Below are 22,182 nucleotides of genomic sequence, written 5' to 3' on the forward strand. Positions count from 1 at the left end.
TAGGGTGGAAACCCTAAACTGAAGAGCTCAGGGACAATGTTCAGGTCCAGGGGTAGGGCAGTAGCCTTGAGCTGAAGAGCTTAGGGATAATGCCCAGACCCAGAATCCAAGCCCCATGGCCCACACAAAAAGAAAAAAGAATAGTGCTGTTTATTATATGAGCATTATCTCAGTTTCCTAAACAAGGACATCGCTAATTTTAACTTTACGTAGCTATCTAAAGATGCATTCCTAGCTTAAGGCTTTTACTTAATTAAGAAAAATTATAAAATGACACTAGTAAGATCTTCAGTATAATATTCAGGGCTCTAAGGGGACCTGAAACAATATTTAAAGTTTAATTTTATATGAGTAGTCACTGTTTTTGACCATCAAAGTATCTTGTATACTTTAAGCACTAGAATGCTTTGGTTTCCACTGTTAATGGGTGCTTGATGTTGTATTTTGATATTTTAATTGTTTGTTAGCATGTCAAACTCACAGAGTAATAGCTTGGGACTATAATTGTTAATTCTTGGCTAGCTCAATGACATTAGCATGCTCCCCTATGTAGTATGCTATGGTACATAAATGAATGCAATTTTTCTTTTGCCAGTCCTGAGACTTGAACTGAGGGCCTTGGCACTGTCCTTATGCTTTCTCATAGCCAGCACTCTACCACTTGACCCACAGCACCCGTTCTGGCTTTTTCTGTGTATGAGGTATCAAGGAATCAAACCCAGGGTTCAGTGCATGCTAAGTGAGCACTCTACCATTAGGCCACACTCCTGGCCCACGTGCAATTATCTTTTCAGTGACTTAAAACTTAGGAACTTGAATTATCATCTATTTACCTACCTAGGCATCATTTATTTAAAGAAAAAATTGACTACTTCTCAATCTTTCTTTTTTCCATGCGAAGAAGGCTAACTTTCAAATTGTGGTCTGATTTGCATACACTGCATTTATTTCACAGATCAAATAGTCATTTTCATTTTTAGATCTTACAAAAATGCTAAAGGTATTATTATCTGGAACAGAACCAATAGAGGAAGGCCCTGTGCTAGATGATTTAGCAGGTGTTGATAATAGTTGGTATAGAATTTTTTAAATGAATAAACTTTTTTTTCCTGCTAGTTCTGGAGCTTGAACTCAGGGCCCAGGGTCTAGCTTGAACTCAGCTTCTTTTGCTCAAGGCTAGCACTCTACCACTTGAGCCACAGTGCCATCTCCAGCCTTTTCTGTTTATGTGGTACCAAGGAATTGAACCCAGACCTTCATGCATGCTAGGCAAGCACTATACCACTAAGTCACAGTTCTAGGCTATGAACAAACTTTTGTCAATTTTCTAAACTACGCTTTCTGAATGTTATCATATAATAACTGATGTTGCTTTGTATTTAGTGTGCCAATGGGATATAGCTTTTAAACTTTGCTATTGAGTCAAATCAGGAGGTTCATGGTTTGAGACCACCTAAGAAAAAAGTTCACAAGATCCCTATTTATGTATACCTGTCATTCAGAAATTAAGGCATTAATAGAAGGATCACAGTCTAGGGACGTCTGGGTGAAAAGTGAAATCCTACTTGAAAACTAATGCAAAAAAGGTTTGAGTCATGGCTTAAGTGGTTAGAGTGTCATGAGTTCACACCTGTTCAAACCATCTCCCCCACAAAAACGTACACCTTTGTGATGAATGCACACTGAAAAACTGTTCACAAAATATCTATCTGGTATTGTTTAAAAGTGTCAAGTTAGCAGAAGATGACAAACTAAGAAGCTGTCAGAGACAAGGGGAGACCCAGAATTGACACTAAATTTAACTTGGTATCCTGGATAGAATCCTGAACAGAAAAAGCACATTAGTAAAGGACAAGGGAAAATCAAATAATGTATAATTTAATTAAAGTATCATGTCAAAGGCTGGCAGTTTGGCCTAGTGGTAGAGTGCTTGCCTAGCATGCATGAAGACCCGGGTTCAATTCCTCGGTACCACATACATAGAAAAAAGTCAGAAGTGGTGCTGAGGCTCAAGTGGTAGAGTTCTAGCCTTGAGAAAGTCCAAGGATAGTGCTCAGGCCCTGAGCTCAAGCCCAGGACTGGGAAAAAAAACAAAAAACAAAAAAACAAGTATCGTGTCAATAAACCCTCCAAGTTAACATGACTGTTAATAATAGTGAGAGCTCATCTAATGGTACATGGAAACTTGTTGTATTATATTTGTAACTTGGAGGCTTTTCATAACAGATACTGGGACTTACATCCAGAGTTTCTGGTTCTGTAAGTCTAAGTAAATCTAGAGTGTGGCTCTAAGGATTCAATTTTCTAACAACCTCTCTGGTGATGTTCCAGAATTAAGAATGGCTTTTACATCTTTAAAGGCTCGTAATAATTTTTGTCAAAACAGAAATATGAGAGACTGTATTTGGCCTTCAAAACAAAATATTTACAGGCAATGGTTGGTGAGCTCTGGAACCTTGCTACTCATCATGAAGATTAAAAAAACATATTACTATGCTGAGGTGGCTCACACCCATAATCCTAGCTACTCACAAGGCTGAGATCTGAGGATCAAGGTTCAAAGCCAGCTCGGCACAAAAGGACCTGAGATTCTTATCTCCAGTTAACCTCTAGAAAATGGGAAGTGGGGCTTGGCTCAAGGGTAGGGCGGTAGCCTTGAGCTGAAGAGCTCAGGGACAAAGCCCAGGCCGAGTTCAAGCCTCATGACCCATCAAAAAAAAAAAAATTACTGTTTGGTTGGGGGCACAGTTCAGCAATAGAAATTTTGCTTAGCCTGTGTGAAGTCCTGGATTCAAAACCTATGATCACACACACACACAAAAGAATCCTAAAAGTTACCATTGCATAGGTCCACCATTCAGGTGAAGTCATCTGGCATGGGCCCTCACCACTTGTTTTGAAACTCTTTGTTTTGTTACGCAACCAGGCTTGAGAATGACTGTTTCAGATACCTGCCAGCCTCAGGAAAAAAACCAGAAATCCAGAGAGGAACCCCAACCAATGTCAACAGACATCTCTGCAATTTACTGCTTATTTAAAGAGAGGTGAGGTACATATCTGGTAAGGTTATTAAAACCCAAACATAAAATCAGTTTGTCATCTTCTCACCTGTCCCCTTCCAAGTGGTAAGATAAAACAGGAATATAAGACAATAACAAAAGACACTACAAAGCAAGTAGGCAAACTGTGCAGGATGGTCTGAAATGTGTGGGCAAGGATAGATGGAGATGACAAGCAGCAGGTTTCAGGGGAGATTTTCACTGTCATGGCTGACAGGTAAAAAGGCCTAGGGTGTTTGAGAGCTCAAGGAAGGGAAGAAAGATTGAGGGTTTGTTGAGAAATGATAGTAACATCAAAACATTTGAAAATACTTTTTTTGTTTATTTTTTGCCAGTCCTGGGATTTGTACTCAGGGCCTGAGCACTGTCCTTGGGCTTTCTCAAGGCTGGTGCTCTGCCACTTGATGTGATACCAAATTGAACCCCAGTCTTTGTGCATGCTAGGCAAGCACTCTACCACTAGGCCAAACTCCTGGCCCCTGAAAATACTTTTAGGTTATCAAAACCACAGTATTTCTTGGTTTCCCATATGGTCATAATTACTATCAGGGACTTTTCTGCATTAGGCCAACTCTAATTCTCATCCTTTGCCTAACATTACTCCTACTAAAGAGGAAAACTTAGCTGGAGCTGCTCTCCTCATTTGAAAAAGCCAAGGGCCTTACTGTAGCCTCTTCTGTGAAAGGACTATGTTTGGTCTCATACCTGTGCTCTCCTCAGCTTGATTGAAGCCACAGATCTGGCAGATGCTCTGCACCCACTTATTCATATCCTCCTCGGTCTCAGCCACCAGGTAAAAGGTGCGCTCACTGGTCTTGATATCAAACACAAAGCTATCTTGCAGCTCTTTCTTGTTGAAGGTGAGGCCTGCATCCACCTGCTCACAGAAGTTGAGGTTGATGATCCGTAGGGGCTTTTTGGAGTGATCATTCTTGTAGTATTCCAGAACATCTGGGTCACCACTCATCCGGCCACTTCGCAGTATAAACCAACGTTTCTTCCAGGCCTAAACCATCACAGGAGGAGCAAGAAGGGGGAGAAATGTCATTAGTAACTTAAAAGCTTTTAACGGGCCCTCAGATATTGTAGGTAAAGAGGAGGGACTGCTGGATCTACAGGCTGCTCAAGACCTATGTTCCCTTTCAGAGTCCCCTAGTTTTGTTTTTTCCTATATATGTGGTACTGAGGAATCAAACCCAGGTCTTCCGGCATGCTAGGCAAGCACTCTACCACTAGGCCAAACTCCCAGCCCCCAGAGTCCCCTAGTTTTAAAACAGAGGATATTAGAATAGCATTTCACTATGGGAACAGGTCTTGCCATTATACAATATGAAGTGGCATTCTTATTTTTTTTAAACCAGTTAGTTAGAAAATAACACCAGGACAACTATTTTTTTTTTTTTTTTGCCAGTCCTGGGCTTCAACTCAGGGCCTGAACACTGTCCTTGGACTTTCTCAAGCTAGGGCTCTACCACTTGAGCCTCTCCACCATTTCCAGCTTTTTTCTATATATGTGGTACCGAGGAATCAAACCCGGGTCTTTGTGCTAGGCAAGCTACTCTACCACTAGGCCAAACTCCCGGCCCCCAGAATAACTATTCATTTGCTAGAATACAGATCCAAACTCATAGCACTTTTAGGCTTTACGAAGCCATAATTGCTTATAGTTTCTATCTCAACTTTTAGATCTCCACTGAGGTGTTGAGTTAATAGCACACAGTAAGTAGTAAAAAAAAAATGCATTTTCCAGCTTTATATAATGTGTTTTTCTTAACTACATCATGTCTTAGAACAACCACTGAAAAATCTTTATAAAAATATTTGGAGCGGGACCGGGAGTTTGGCCTAGTGGTAGAGTGCTTGCTGAGCATGGACGACGACCCAGGTTCAATTCTTCGGTACCACATACCTAAAAAAAAGCCAGAAGTCGGGGCTGGGAGTTTGGCCTAGTGGTAGAGTGCTTGCCTAGCATGCACGAAGACCCGGGTACCTTGGTACCACATACTTAGAAAAAGCCAGAAATGGTGCTGAGGCTCAAGTGGTACAGTTCTAGCCTTGAGAAAAAAATCCAAGGACAGTGCTCAGGCCCTGAGCTCAAGCCCAGGACTGGCAAAAAAAAAAAAAAAAAAAAAAAAAGCCAGAAGTGGTGGTGAGGCTCAAGTGGTAGAGCTCTAGCCTTGAGAAAGTCCAAGGACAGTGCTCAGGGCCTGAGCTCAAGTCCAGGACTGGCAAAAAAAAAAATTGGAGCATATAGCTTCACAATTTTGTCTTGTTCACCCACCGCTGTATGCATCTCTAGGACTCCTCTACCTCTCACCCCTGGTGCCAGTACTGGAGCTTCAACTTGGCCTAGGACCTTTTTAGCTTTTTCACTCAAGGCTTGCACTATACTACTTGAGTCATAACCTCCACTTATGGTTCTTTGGTAGTTGTAGATAAATAACTCATGGGTTTCCTGCTTTGAATTAAACGATTCTCAGATTTCAGCCCCCTGAGTTGGTAGTATTACAGGTGTGAGCCACCTGTGCCCAGTTCTGTTGGTACTTACAGTAATGTTTTGCTAATTCTAAGTACTCAATGTGATTACCACCCCAGACTATAGAATTTCAAACGTGGTCACATATGCTATTAAGGTATCTTCTACATCTCATCTCTTTCACAGACAGTAATCTGTGAATGGACATCAAAGTGGCAAAAAGTCAGGCGAGGTGGCTCACCTGTAATTCTAGCTACTCAGGAGGCTGAGATCTGAGGTTCACAGTTCAAAGCCAGCCCAGGCATGAAAGTCCATGAAACTTTTATCTCTAACCACCATAAAATGGGAAATGGTGCTGTGGCTCAAGGGGTAGGGTGGTAGCCTTGAGCTGAAGAGCTCAGGGACAGCATCCAAGCCCAGAGTTCAAGCCTCATAACCGACAAAAAAATAATAAAATGGTAAAAAGATTACATAGAATACAGAGCTTTGGGCTGAATCTATACTTAAACATAGCCAGACTCATTGCAAGATTTTCATCTAACTCAATTTATTTCTTTGGTTCATACCTTATCTATATAATAAACATCACCTTTCCTACCATTACCACCTACCCTAGCTATCCTACAGGGTTTCTCATTATGCAAATGATTGTAAAATGCTACAAATTGAGATTTGATTATTATTATAATTCTTTATACTCCAAGGGCCCTACACTCCATTATATCAAGTTTTCAATCTCACCTTTTATCCCTGCTCTCCTTTCCCTCTATATCCAACTCTGTTTCTGTGACCCATCATCATAATCATTCCTTGCTGCTTTCTGGCAAGGCAGTAAGCCCAATGCTCTGCTTATCCTACGTGGTCCCAGTCCACAGTGCAAGGCAGGAGGAAGTCATACAGCCTGGAAAACTGTTCATTCTTTTCCTTCTCAGGGGCTCCCACTGCCCAACAATCCTAACATTATTTATCTAGTCTGGTACTTTCTCCTGCTCAGACAATTGCCATTTCTCTTTAAACTTCCAAAACCTCTACTCCCTTCTCATTTCATGAGAACATACAAGCAATCCAGAGGATTTATGCACTAGCAAGACACTTTCCAATTTACCCAACTGCAGAGTCATATTCTTTTACTTGGAGAGAAGACAGGTCCACTGATCTACGCAGGTTTTTCCATTTGTTCATGCCCTCTCTCTATAGAGACATACTTCAACAACTGTCCCCTCTCCTAATAAGATCATTCCTATGAGGATATCTCATTAAATTAGATATTAGAAGTTTTTACACTTCTCTTGACTGTTAAATTTCAAGGCATTTCCATAGCAGGAGTCATGTTTGATTCCCTCCTATTAGGAAATAATTTCATCGGTCGTTCCTCTCAATGCCCACTCAAAGATCACCAAAGGTTCTCAACAGTTTCACTGTTGCTAACACTTCAGTGCTTCAAGTCTTGGCCTTGACTTGACTTCTGAGGAACAACTGAGAGTTTATTATTACTCTGTCCTCCTAGAAACTCTTTCTTTCCATGGCTTTCAGGTCTATTCTCCATTCTCCTTTTATCTTCCTGGCCTCTCTGAAACTCCATTTCTGGTTCTTCCTTTTCCCAATTACTAAGCACCGAATACACCAATGTTCAGTTGTCAGACTCTTCCCTTTTCTATACCTACTCCTATGTTGTTTTATTCAATTTCATATCTTAAAAAGGCATCTAATTGCCAAATTTGTATCTCCAGTCCAGGGTCATTTGTTGAATACAAGTCTCATTCCCACTTTTCATAAACAGGCATCTCAAAAGTAATGTGTTAAAAACTGAACTTCTGATACTCCTCAGGCATATTTCTGCTGCAATTTGTCTTAATTTAGTTATGGCAATGCTGGTTTACCAGTTGCTCAGAAAAGGAAAACAAAATCCTCAAGGTTGAAAACAAAATAAAAACAAAAACCTCAAAGTTGATTCTCTTCCTTCATCATTTACATTCCATCCATCAGCTAGTAGGGTACTAGTCCTAGATTTAATACCTGGCACCATAAAAAGGAATCAGATAAAATGCTTTATTTTGGCTCATAGTTTTAGTTCATGTTCAATTGATATATGTTAAGTTAAAACATTTCAAAATATCTCTACATGCCAACTACTTTTTTGTCCCACCTCTGTTGCCCACCTGATTTCTTCTATTATACATACTTCCTGCTTCTGCCTTTCCATCCAGAACTATACTCAACACAGAAGTCAGAAAGCAAGATATAAATCAGAACAGGTAGAGGACAAATTACTTGTTATTCTCTAAATGTACCACATATTTTCATGATTTCATGTCTTTGCATAAGCCATGGCGTCTGCTTAGAATGCTTCTACTTGACCTCATCCTTTCAAAGAATTCCTATACCTGTCAGTGCCAGATCAAGTAACTCTCCTGAAAGACCTGCACTACCTTTCCCAGGTAGAACTACAGTTGTTCTGCACTTTCCCTTACATTGGCATTTCCTCTTCCAAATGAATTTTAGCTTATGAATCTCTCAAGCACCAAGCAACTTCAGGTTAGGGTTGTGTGTGACCAACAGCTACTTGGCCATGTGCCCATTAACAAACATGAGAATTCAGTATGTATATCTGAACTTTTCATTCAGTGGATATACCAATTTATTCAAACTAGTGATTTAAAAATACAAGTCAGCTTTAACAGCAGAAAGTATGAAAGGGAAAAAAGAGAGTAAGACAAAGATACGTAAGTGAATTCTTTAGCACCTGATAGTGCAGGGACCATGTAATAAATACTTGGAAATGGATTTGGAAGCTTTAGCTACAAAGTGCCCCATGACACAAAAAAGAAAAATTTGTGTTCCATTACTGATACATACGACCAAGAGTAAATGTGAATAAAATAAGCCGCTAAAGACAGCCTTATCAAGACTGTTCTCATTTATACAAAATCTATACAAAAAGCTAAAGCTAACTTAAAACATCGCTTTGAACAAAACATAAAAACTCAGCAACCTATAAAACCACATAACCAAGTGGGGTCTGTTACAAAGTTAGGTGAATTCAATATTTGAAAACAATTAATACGATCTTCCATATATGAATAAGCTACCAAAAAACGTGGTTGCTATCAAGGCCAAAACTTGATGAAATTCAAACATCTGACAAAATTCAATACTCATTAGCAATTCGCAACTCTCAAAAAATAAAAATAGAGTAACCTCCTCAACCTGATAAAGAGCATCAACAAAAGACCATTACCCTACCCTTAGTTCTGAAAGACTTATAAGAGCAGGAATAAGTCAAGGATGTCCACTCTTACCAACATAGAACTCAAAGTTCCAGTCAGACAATAAAGCAAGAAACATGAAAGGCACAGATAGGAAAGGAAAGAAAAACATAATTCTATCCCTACTTTCAGATGACATGATTATCTACACAGAAAATCCCAAGAAATCTGCCCCTAAACCCTCAAACAAACACAAACAAAACTCCAGGAACATGAAGTTCTCAGGATAAAAAACAAACACACAAAAACGAATTTACATCTAAATACTAACACTGGGCTGGGAATGTGGCTTAGTGGTATAATGCTTGTCTAGCATGCATGAAGCCCCAGGTTTGATTCCTCAGTACCACATAAACAGAAAAAACTGGAACTGGCTCAAGTGATAGAGCACTAGCCTTGAGCAAAAGAAGCTCAGAGACAGTGGCCAGGCCCGAGGACTGGCAAAAACAAAAACAAAAACAAAACTAGCAGTGAACTTGTGGATCTAGAAAATAAAAAATTCACTAGGGCTTTGAACGTAATTCAATGGTAGTGTGCTCAGCAGGTATGAAGTTCTGAGTTTGATCCCTACCATAGAAAATATATATAGAAGAAAATACCATGTAATTTATATTTACTTTTGGCTTTTGCCAAGACTGGGATTTGAACTCATAGCCTCATGCTTGCTTGCATGACTAGTACTCTTACGACTTGAGCCATGCCTCTAGACTTTTCTGTTTGGGTTTGTTTTGAACTGTAAGCCTCTAGATTTCAGACTCCTTAATAGCTAGATTACAGTGTGAATCACTGGCACCTATTGTGTAATCAGTGTGTGGGGGGGTGTGCGTGCGCACGTGCACACATACACACACTTAATGCTGCTAAAAGCTTGAGGGCTTGGACTTGGGGTGAAGGTGTTGTTCGTTAGGTTTTACATTTTTTTTTTTTAATTTTTGGTAGCAGTGCTGGAGCTTAAACTCAGGACATGGACACTGTCCCTAAGCTTTTTGTTCAAGGCTACCACTCTGACATGTGAGTCCATTTCTCTCTTCTGTCTCTCTGGATATATACACTTTACTAGATATAAGACTTGCCTACCTGGGCCAGCTTTGAACTGTGATGCTCAGATCTTAGCTTCCTGAGTAGCGAGGATGACAGGTATGAGCCACCCGTGCCAAGCTCCAATAATTTTTTAAATAAAAGTACAAAAGCAACTCAATGGAAGAAAGATAGCCTTTTCAATAAGAGAAACAACTGGGCATTCTTGGAGGAAGAAGCAGGGGAGGTCTTGGCCAAGTTTCATAACTACTTCTTATAGAAAATGAGGTAGGCCTGGGCAATATAGCAAGCCTGTTTCAAAAACAAAGAGAAAGAAGACCAAAAAATGAAGAGAGGCAAGTGGGGCTATGGCTCAAAGGATAGAGTGACAGCCTTGAGCTGAAGAGCTTAGGGACAGTGCCCAGACCAAGTTCAAGTCCCATGACTGACTAAAAAAAAAAAAAAGAATAAAAAAGAGGTAAGAAAATTCTTTAAGGAAGCTATGGCAACAGTCTAAAATAGTGAGAGAAGATGAAAACTAAATGAGAAAATAACAATAATTGAGACAATGTACTTGCAATGGGCTTGAAAAAGTATATGTCATAAGGCTTACTGTGAATAAAATTACAATGAAGTGTTGGCATTTGTGTCTAGAATCAAGAGTAGCTACCACTTTCTGTGATGAAATAGAAGTGACTGTTTTTCTTCTTTACACAAATCCAGTCTAAAAACAAAGTATTTCACAATCCTCCAGACCACAGAGATACAAATGTGGGTACATATGACCTGGAAGTTGCACCACTCCTAGTGGTTGAGCACAGAATCAATGTCACATGAACCTCTTCTGTTTTGGGGCGAAGTCCAAAGCTCTCCAAATGTGCAGAACAAGACCATGACTTCCTCCTATAGCTCCTGGCACCTAGAAAACTAAAGTGGGCCCAAATTTAGCCTACACTAGAGATACTTTAGGGTGATGAGATTTGCAATCCCATCATATTTGTACTTAGTGAGACTCTGCCTAGAGTCATGATTATAGTGCTCTAAACACAGGTGGCTGCCGACAGCTGGGTGAGCAAGGCTGTCTATCTAAGGTGACTCTACATACTAAAGCTGACATACAGAAGTGTCATCTAAGAAGTGTTATGGAAGAGCAGGTTTTGGACTTTTAGCACTTACTAAAGACCCTGTTAGTTTCATCCCTGATAGATAAAAATATTTCTAAATCTCTAGAACCTTCTGTCTTGCCTCAGATATATTTTAAGCTTTTTAGTCTGCATTTTTTTTGTTATGACTGCTCAATTCTAAAGTAACATGAGAACAGCCATGGAACAGCAAAGGGGTATGACTATGTTCCCTAAAACTATTTAGAAAATGAGGGTTCGTTGCAGAGCACCGGCCTAGGAAGCAGCGGGGAGGATGGAGACAACAGCGGAGATCAAGGATTTCTCAGGAGGGATCACTATTACACTGATGGTGGGAGTGAAAACTCATTCAACCACTATGGAAAGCAGTACGGTGGTTACTCAAATGACTAAACATAGAACTCCCCTATGACCCAGCAATTCCACTACTTGGCATTTACCCAATCACCCAGAAACAAGGGCATACTAAATCCACTAGCACAATGATGTTCACTGCAGCACTATTTACCATAGCAAAGATATGGATCCAACCCAGATGCCCCTCAGTTGATGAGTGGATCAACAAGATGTAGTATTTATATACAATGGAATTCTATATTGCCATCAGAAAGAATGACATCACCCCATTTGTAAGGAAATAGAAAGACTGAGAAAAAAAATCCTATTAAGTGAATTAAGCCAGATTCAAAGGAACATAGGCTCAATGGTTTCCCTCATTTGTTATAATTAGTAGAAACCTTGGGCTCTCCTAGCAGAGGTTTACAATAGGGCAAAACATAGATACATAAGGCCATATGGGATGAGGCTAAATGAAAGGACCTCCAGGATATAGAAACAAGAGCTATATAATGTGAGATTGTTGTTCTTAATGTACTGTCATTTCTCATTTCTTTTGTTGTCTCTTGGTTATCTCATATTGTTACAGTATCTTACCTTGTTATCTGATATATTGTATATACATTTATTTATTTGAAATAGGATAGGGAAGGGGAGAAATAAGATGAGGGGAATGGGGACAAAAAACATGAGAAAGGGTAGCAATGTTTGTGAAGCAGTGCACCTTCTATCTGGCAAATATAATGTAACCCTTCTATTAATTACAATAAAAATACATTTTAAAAAAGGATTGCCTCAATAGATGGACTACACAACAGGCATGATTTCTCCTGAGTGTTTTTCGTCAAGACAATCTGATATGCTAATAACTCAATTAAGCAGATTACTCAGAGGGATGTGTTTTTCCGAATAACCAAATATCTAGGAAGAATCATCTATTTAGTTTTAATCCTGGCAGCTGTAATTATAAAACTCTAAAATCTTCTGCTTTGCCCTGAGTTTCATACCATAGATAACAGACCTCCTCTTTAGTGACTAATGATTTTCTCAGCACTTCAAATCATCTTTCCAGATAAGAAATCTCATATGTACTATGGCTAAAGTTTTAGAAGGGTAAGGCATTTCCTGGAAGAGAGTTTTGCATAACTTCTAGAAATAGGTGTGTCTTTTTAACTTCCCTCTTTTTTTTTTTTTTTTGCCAGTTGGGGCTTGGACTCAGGGCCTGAGCACTGTCCTTGGACTTTCTCAAGGCTAGAGCTCTACCACTTGAGCCTCAGCACCACTTCCAGCTTTTTTCTATGTATGTGGTACCAAGGAATCGAACCCGGGTCTTTGTGCATGCTAGACAAGCACTTTAACCACTAGGCCAAACTCCCGGCCCCGATGCATTTATCAATGCATTTAGGACTGTGATGACCTTGACCTTAAGTTGTAGACACCCCTATTTCAGGCCTAAAAACATGGAAATGGAAAATACTTTTTCAATTCACAAATAATGCTTGGTGTGTGTGTGTATGTTGAAGGACCCCAGACATAGTAGACCACTACGTGGGAACTACTGCTGTATTTTCTGGAGAGCAGTCGAGACAGAGAGAACAGCATGGGCTAAGGTCTGAGGAAGAAGAGAGCTTGCCTCATGGAAGGTCCTGACAGGAAGTCATAGCTGCAATACAGTAAGCAATTGGAAAAGTAACATGAGGAATACTCAGGAATTGTGTGGAATGGAGCTTAGATTTCTGAGTGTGCGTGCGTGCACGTGCGCGTGCGCGTGTGTGTGTACATCCTGGGACTTGAAATCAGGGCCTGGTTGCTATCCCTGACATTTTATGCTCAAGGCTAGTGTGCTAGAACCTCAGCTCTGCTCTTGGCTTTTTGGTAGTTAAATGGAGATAAGAGTCTCATGGACTTTCTTGCCTGCACTAGCTGTGAAACACAATCCCTCCCCCCCCCCATTTCAGCCTCCAAAGTAGCTAGGTCTACATGCAGGTTTACTGTATGTTGAGTGCCTACTTTAGACTTCAATCATAATTAGAAAATATCCTTCTTGGTAAAAGGGGGTATAATTAATTGATGCATTGGCTAGTAAAGAAATGAACTTAAGAACAATGTAGGATGATACTATTTATATTTAACATCCTATGTATAAGTACACACAAATACATGCACAAACACATGCGTGTGTGTGTGTGTGTGTGTGTGTGTGTGTGTGTGTGTAGTTTGTACATATATGATGTACAAAACACTTAGAAAAGCATTCCAAACAGGAACCAGTAGTTCCTATTGAGGGCAACGGGTATGTAAGAAAGAGTAGAAGGGAATTTCTTATTTTTAAAAAATTACGTTACCTTTATTTTATAATACATTTTTTAAATGCCACTACAGGGGCTGGGAGCCTGCCCTAGTGGCAGAGTGCTTGCCTAGCATGCATGAAGCCCTGGGTTCGATTCTCTAGTACTACATACATAGACAAGGTTGGAAGTGGTGCTGTGGCTCAAGTGATAGAGCACTGGTCTTGAGAAAGCCCAAGGAAGAACTCAGACCCTAAGACCAAGTCCCAGGACTGGCAAAAAATATGCCACTACATTGCCTTATCTGCTTTATAAGACCTTCATTGAAGTCTTTTTCTGATTAAAAATGATTTTTAAAAACAAGTGATTTTAAATGTTTTCAGATTCATAATTCTGCAAGATTACTTTGGCCTATAATTATTGGAGTAAAGGACACAAGAAGGAAGATAAAGTACTGCTTGTCAAATAATGGCAATTTGGACCAGGGCAGTAGCAAAAGCAAATACAATCAAGATGTATTTTTAAAGACTGTAATGACTAAACTAAATATGATAAACTAAATATGGAGAATACAGGAAAAGGAAGAGTAACAGAAAACTACAAAATTTCTAGCTTAAGTAGGTAGGCTCTATTATGACTATGAGGAAGAGAATTATAGCTCTGTCTCTTTGAAGTGATAGTACATTCTATCCATTCTTCAACTACATCAAAGACAGAGGGACAGGATGAATTTGTCATGTGTGAGGGGTAGAAGGTCATATCTGGGAACAAAGAGCCTGTATCAGTAATTACATTGACTGAATTCTATGAGACTGATTCCCCAAAGACCAGGTCAACCTTTCTGCAGAGGACTCAAAATCCATTAGTGGAATTACCTTTCCCACTGACAAAGCCAAGTATGAGCTGTTGCCAACCTTTTGTATTTTAGAGAAACAAAGGTCATTCCATTGTGGGACCTCGCTTTAATGTTCTTGTATAGTCTGATTTCAGTTATATTTAAAGCACTGAATTAATCAAAGGTTACTAGGGGAAACCTTGGCAAAGTTGGTTAAAGAGTAGACAATGTTGATGAATAAATTGTTTCCTTGAAGACAAAGGCTTTTGATGTCATTCTTCTCTCTCCAGATCTGGTTTTCTTAAATTCAACCTGATTGTGTTCTAACCTTATTTTAAGTTCTTCTTTACCTCAACACCATCTTTAAAAGCGGCATTTAAACTGTATTATGCATCAGAATCACTGGGACATCTGCTTAAAATGTAGCTTCTCAATACTAATACAGTAGCAGACTCCGTAGATAAGAAGTGGAACCCAGAGTTAAAAATTAAGACTACACAGAATGTCCATGGACTCCATTTTGCCTGAGGAAGGAAATTCTGTAAGATGTCATCTCCAATTAATTACTAAAAAGCTGGAAGTGGAGCTGTGGTAGAGTGTGAACCTTGAGCAATAAAGCTCAGGGACAATGCCCAGAATTAAGTGCAGCCATTTAATGTCTAGAGCACATTTCTCTATATTAAAAAAAACAACACTCATTTACCTCATCTCCTCTATATTTATTTATTTTATTTTTTAATATATTTTTATTGTAATTAATAAAAGGGTCACATGATATTTGCCAGACAGAAGGTGCATTAATTCACATACATTGATACCCTTCTGCTCTGTATTTAAAGTGATGGCTCCTGCTTGTAATCCCAGTTACTCAAGAGGTTGAGTTCTGAGGAACATGATTCAAAGCCACCCTGGGAAGGAATATCTGTGAGACTCATCTCCAGTAAACTACTCAGGAAAAGCCAGAACTGGCACTGTTGCTCAAGTGGTAGAGCGCTAGACCTGAACACAGAGAGACTCGGGTACAGACCCTAAGCCCTGAGTTCAACCACCAGGACTGGCCAAAAAGAAAAAAAAATACAATTCATTAATGCATGTATAAGTTTTACAATCATTGCCTTTATTGAGTCTTAGAAAATGTTCATCACCCCTTACCTACCCACCCATACTCTAAAAGACACAATTTAGCTTTAGTCTGCAGATAAAATTCTCCATTCATTATACTTATATAGTTCCAGAATGGAATGTTTTCATTAGTTCCCCCAAAATAATTACTCCCTATTCTGTGACCCTACTTTCAGTCCTAATGTTATTAAACGTTGAGATTAAAACCTATTTTGACAGAGTAGCAATGCCTCTAAATTGGTCTCAGGAGGTCAATCCTAAAGTAATTCTATCTTCAAGGCTTAATTTGCCTCTTCGCTTCACAAAGATAGGAGCCCTAGGGAGGGATTCTAATCACCTTTTCTCAAGATGTAGAAGGGAACATCCTCATGTTTACTTCAGCACAAGAGATCAATGGTGGCAGAGATAGGTATTTGGGTATAGTGACTTTCCCCCAGTGACAGGACTGTTGACCCCTACCCCTTAGAATGGTTGGAAATGTGTCTTATGGGGTATGGTAGTTCTGGTTTAAATTGCCACAATGATTGGGAAACACTACAGGCATTGGAGGTCTTCAGGGGACATATACTCATCTTCAAATCATGCATGGGACACAACTGTCCCACAAACACCAGAGAAGTCCACCCCTACTCTGAGAAATACTAGGGGGTAGGGATTCTATTATTTCTGCAAGTACAAAAATCAGAATGGAAGTTATGATCTGTAAAGGGGAGCTAGGCCCAGACCCAAGAATGTGTGGTTAAGAATAGCCTAGAGAACAGCAGATTTAAATTAGCTCACAATGAAAAGGGAGTATTAATAGAAATCTAGATATTAATAGCAACAAATCTCAGTGAGCCATGGAGGACCATGGCTTGGGATTTTCAGTGTTCTGCTGATGTTGTACTCAAGTTTATACTGAAGCTGCAGCTTTAGATTTGGAAAAGATAAGAGTTATGCCTTAGCACACCTAAACCTGAGCCAGGCATAAGACATCAGAAAAAGGACCCACTGGGCTATACTCCACAATCCATTTTAAGAACAATTAGTGGTCAGGTGTAATTTTAGCACTCGGGAAGCTGAGGCATGAGGATTGAGAATTTGAGACCAGCCTGGAGGATACAAACAAGTTCCAGGACAACCTAGGTTACTTACCCAAAACAAAAACAAAAAAAAGAAAGAGGAGGGAGAGAAGGAGAAAAAGAGGGAAGGGAGGGAAGTAGGTGTAGGGAAGAAGAAAGGAAAGAAAGGAGAGGAAAAGAAAGGAAAGGAAAGGGAAAGGAGGGTAAGGAAAAGGAAAAGGGAAAGATCATTAAAGCCCAGTAAGGGAAGCACAGTCCTTAACATGGAAGAGCTTTCCTTCTAGTCAGTAAGTAAAACCTTGGCTGCAACTTAAAAAATTTTATTTAACATACTGACATAAAAAATAGCTGGAAAGGGCTGGGAGTTTGGCCTAGTGGTAGAGTGCTTGCTAGAATACATGAAGGCCTGGGGTCGATTCCTCTGTACCACATACATAGAAAAAAAAAGGTAGAAGTGGTGCTATGGCTCAAGTGGTAGAGCTCTAGCCTTGAGAAAAAGCCCAAGGACAGTGCTCAGGCCCTAAGTTCAAGCCCCACGACTGATTAAAAAAAATAGCTGAAAAAATAATAGGTGATCATCTTGCTACTTAAGAACTTGAGCTCTTTCATATACCTAAGTATCAGTTTCTTCAACGATAAAATGAAGATGATAATCCTGAAAAAGTTGTGAGAATCAGGCATAGGTTATAAAAGTGAAAAGCTGCTATTATTTGTCTATATAAAGAATGTAATATAGTTTCTTATTTTTAATTTTTAGTTGTTATTTTTATTATAAGATTATATACAGAGGGATTACACTTACATAAGTCAGGTATTGAGTATATTTCTTTTTGAATAAACTCACCCCCCTTCCACCCCCTGCACTGTATCACTAATGAATTACTTCACCCTTTGTCACACCATTTCTGTATTTTCCCATCCCCTCCCCAAATCAAATAAACTTACAAACAAGACAGAAGGTAAATAATAATAATAAAAAAAACCCAGCAACCAAGGGGAGAAAACAAATAGAACTGCAAAAAGTAAAATAAAAAAACCTCTTGATTCCATAAAGTTTCTTATTCTACTACAAACAGGAGGAATTTATTTTCCTATAAAGAGCAGTTCAACTAAGTAGCACTTGCGCTGGCCTTCAAACATAGCTTTGTATAAATTTGCTATGCCAAAGATAGTAATTTATTTAACAAAATTTCATTGGGTGACTGCAGTGTGCCTGATTGTGGTTGTTAATAATGTTCAAAATATTGTTCTCATATACTGCTTTTATAGCTTTATTAGTTCTTTCCATGAAAATACCTAAAATAGTTTTGTCTGAGGAGCCAGACACAGAACCCTGGCCACTGGCTTCATGGAAGGTAGTCAGATAGGTGGGAGAGGCTCCAAATACCACCAATCAGCAGCTTAGTCAGACCATACCAGGTAGAGGCCAGCCACCTAAAATAGGTGGAAGACATAAGAACTATGTGTAAGAAATACATGCAGAAGGGTTCTCTTGACAGTTATAGCTAGTAATGCTACCCAGTGCTGGATCAATTGAAAGAAAACCAGAATGCCTTGCTACAAATGATTAAAAATGACACCCCCCCCAATTTTCACTTGGAAACATTTTTTTTTCTTTTTGTTGGAGGAAGTCCATGCCATAAGGCGAATATCATATAAGATCCTCTTAATTGAGGCCATAATCACTTGGATATACCTGCTGATGTTTACAAAAAAATTGGGGGGCCGGGAGTTGGTTTAGTGGTAGAATGCTTACATAGCATGCACAAAGCCCTGGGTTTGATTCCTTGGTACCACATACATAGGAAAAAGCTGAAAGTGGTGCTGTGGCTCAAGTGGTAGAGCTCTAGCATTGAGAAAACCCAAGGACAGTGCTCAAGCCCTGAGTACAAGCCCTGGGACTGGCAAAATAATAATAATAATAATAATAATAATAATAATAAAAATAAATTCTGAACTATGATGAATGGAGAGAAAAGAAAACAAAATAAAATCCGCTGAATAATAGGTTATTTCCTATAGTTCCTCAATAAGTAAGTGCTAAGAAGCCAAGATTTGTTTCTCTTTTCCTTAGCTATTGGGTTTCTACTGTAACAATAATATACATAGTTATTTTGCACTAGGCACTATCCTAAGTGCTGCATATATTAGCTTATTTTATCCTTACAAGTATCCTAAGAGCTGCTGCTATTAATATCATCTTTTAACCATGTACATCATTAGCAATCAAACTAGACTCCTGAATATATTTTCTAGGCTCTGTTTTTACTAACATGACCTGCATTAGATTTGCCATGTTTCTCTCAGATTGAAGATCACTGCAACTTTTCAGGTTTGAAGTTCCAGTTCCCAATAAAGACGGAAGAAACAGAAGTGAAAATAAGAACTTATACGTTATATGATATATTGTTTCATATTAGATCTTAGCATTTGAAACCTTTGAGTGTGATCTCTCAAGAACCTTGGTTTTAATGTTTATTTTGCTGTTTACTACCGTGATATTTCAAATTCTTTGATCTAAGACTCATAAGGAAAACATCATTTGCTTTTTATCTTAAAAAAGTAGTTATGAGAACCAGGTATGCACAAGCCAGTGTGTTGGCTTTGTGATGCCTCGGAAGTTTTGCTTTAGCATATACTATTTTATTTTTAGTTCTTCAAATGAGTTTTGGATAGATGCAGATGCTAGATAAACCATGTTGCCTACCACAATAAAGTAAATGGTTTAGGCTGAATCACAATCCTCGATGTTACAAATATAAATAGCCCCTCCTACTTTATATTCGAGTCCTATGTCAGGGGCCTCATGTGATGTCTGCCTGACTCAGATGCTCAATGAATGCTTCCTTTATTTTCCTTCCTGGCCTGGTGCTTTTGTGGGTGAAGAACATGGGATTTGATAGTCCTGAGTCCAGAGGCTAAGGAACAGAGCTAGAAACAGAGCACAGAATTATCTGGTATTCCCCTATCTGAGGATCATTAGAGATCATGAGCAAGATTACAGCCTCCTAATGATTCAGCTTCCCCATCCCCGACTCATTTGTTCAGGGGCACACCATGGAGTTCTGCCAAATGCAAATGTGGAGCATGTGCCAAGCTTTTCTGGGAGCTAGGCTCATTACTGCCATAGTCACCACAACAAATAACAACAAAAGCCTCTAGGTGCAAATTATCACATATAATAAACTTAATTTAAGAAACACTGAAGAGATCTTTAGCTGCATTTTAATTTATGCGGCACCATTTATCACACAAGTACCCTAGGGCCATTACAAACTGAAAACAAGATATCTACAGATTAGCTTCTACAAGACTCAGTGAGCCCATCAATTTAAATCTACCAATCAAAAAAAAGGAGGTGGGGGAGGGGAAGAGAACACAGGAAAGACTGAAAAAAAAAAACAAAAAAACCCCTGAAAACTCACAGTTTAAAAATATGGTAGAGGGCCGGGAGTTTGGCCTAGTGGTTAAAGTGCTTGCCTAGCATGCATGAAGACCAGGGTTCGATTCCTCGGTACCACATACATACAAAAAAGCCGGAAGTGGTGCTGAGGCTCAAGTGGTAGAGCTCTAGCCTTGAGAAAATCCAAGGACAGTGCTCAGGCCTTGTGCTTAAGCTCAGGACTGGCAAAAAATAAATAAATAAAATAAAAATATGGTAGAATTCCAGATTCCTTTTCTAGATGGATCATTCTGTAGTGTTATGGTTTGGATCTGAAACCACCCTCATAAGTTCATGAGAGTCAGGGCTTCTAGATCATAAAGATTCAAGTTACCAATAGATTAACCCATGTCCCAAGTAAAGCAGGGGTGGCTATTAACATTCCCAATAGTCCAGGTAAGAAATATTGTGATGGTACTTGCCTGATAAACTCCCACCATGCCCTGTAAACACTGTACATGCAGTAGCTATGTCACTGTTAAGTTTCTAGGTAGTTTTCTACCTAAGTTGACAGGTGTTCATAGGTTAATCAGGAACTCCTAAGATTTGTAAAACAGATGGACATCATCCTTGGTACCAGCAAAATCCATAGCAAGGATATACACTCTACTTGCCACAGCCTGGTGACAGCAGCACCCACCAAGTAGGCATTCTTGGCCATTCAGTCTCAAAGGGGGTAGATTTAACCTTCAGCAGACCTTAGGCTTTCAGTCCTCAGGTTACAGCAAAATCTCTATAAAGGGCAGCTACCTCTGTGTGGGCCTCCAGTCATCACATTTGGTTATTTATTTTTTGGATAATATAACAGAATGGTCATCTTAAAACCCCTTCATGGTCCTGTGGATCCACCTGCAAAGATCAAAATGCTGCATAAAATATAGCCTGGGGCCTCCCCTTTGCTTGGCAGACAGGTGCAAAGAGCTGCTTTTCTAGGACCTCTTACTCACCCCACAAAGAGATGAATATTTTAAGGTCAGGAAAACAGCTCAGCAATGACAAAAACACCAGATATGGAGACAATAACAACTAGCACTTGAGCACCTATATGTGTACCAGGACTGTGCTACCTTCTCTATTTACATACACTGAATGACTTTTAACACTCACAAACACCTAGCAAGTAGATGCTAGTATTTCATGTTATAGCCAAACAAACAGATTTGCCAAAGTAGTTGAGCATCTTGCTTAAAGTTGGTCTTCTAGGTTTAAGTCCCATATTGATCTCCTGCTTGCTAGTTGACTTCAGGCAGAGTTCTCAACTTTTCTGAGCTTCAACATCATAATCTTAAAATGAAGATAAAAACAGTCCCTCCTACCATGCATCAAATCATAAGAGTTACATGAAACACAGAATATTGAAATGTAAAGTATATGTAAAAGCATCTTCTCCAAGTTAGACTGTTTACTGGTGAGCAGAGGTCAGGCCATCTGATATATTTTTTTAATCCCTGAAGGAAGACTATATTATAAGCTGGATGATTATGCTTACAAAAAAAAGTGTCTAAGTAATTTTTGACCCATTTACTAAGCATACATCTCTCCATGCCACAATACCACAGGGGGACAGAGGTGAAGGTGTGCCCCACTTTCAAGAGGTCTTAGAGAGGAGTAGTGTAGTAAAGATGCATGGTTAAAATGGTCATGGTGTGTAAGGCAGAGCTTGTCAGACAACCACAAGTGAGAACTAACACAGCTTCACTCTGACTCACATTAGCAGAGAGGAAGTAACAGCAGGCAAGATCAGGACCAAAGACTGTGGACAGACGAAGGAATCATTTTTAAGAGTTTCTAAAAAGACAGCAAACTGAAGAAGCTATTTAAAAAGAGTGAGAGAAGAAAGATATGTCTATAGGTAGAAGTAGTATTCAGAAGGAATTCTAAATTCAAACTTCAGCTTAGGGCTAACTGCCTACTTGAGTTTTGTTTTATTTCTCTACCAGTTCTTCATTTCTCACTTCTTCTAACCTGATGTTATAAATTATCTTTTCCTCCTTCCTTTATGCCTCTGGCTTACCAAAATCATCAAGGAAATCGCTTTAGGATACTCTCCACTTTTTAAAAATATATAAAATAATTATATTCCAGGAATACCATATGTAGAAAATAAAGTAATTTTTAAAAAATTAAGTAGTGCTGAA

General features: G+C 39.2%; 1 protein-coding gene across 2 annotated transcripts in view; it reads right to left on the reverse strand.

Moving 5' to 3' along the window:
• The window catches only part of Gab2 (GRB2 associated binding protein 2), a 148,714-nt gene that overhangs the window by 41,203 nt on the left and 85,329 nt on the right, over nucleotides 1-22,182 (reverse strand). For both annotated transcript variants that reach the window (XM_090348502.1, XM_090348501.1), the window contains exon 2: nucleotides 3,765-4,065. In XM_090348502.1, the coding sequence (XP_090204628.1) occupies nucleotides 3,765-4,065 (301 nt within the window). The remainder of the gene's footprint in view (nucleotides 1-3,764; nucleotides 4,066-22,182) is intronic.

The sequence above is a fragment of the Megascapheus bottae genome, chromosome 16 (assembly GCF_031878675.1).
Source record: "Megascapheus bottae isolate mThoBot1 chromosome 16, mThoBot2.hap1, whole genome shotgun sequence".
NCBI classification, from domain to species: Eukaryota; Metazoa; Chordata; class Mammalia; order Rodentia; family Geomyidae; genus Megascapheus; species Megascapheus bottae.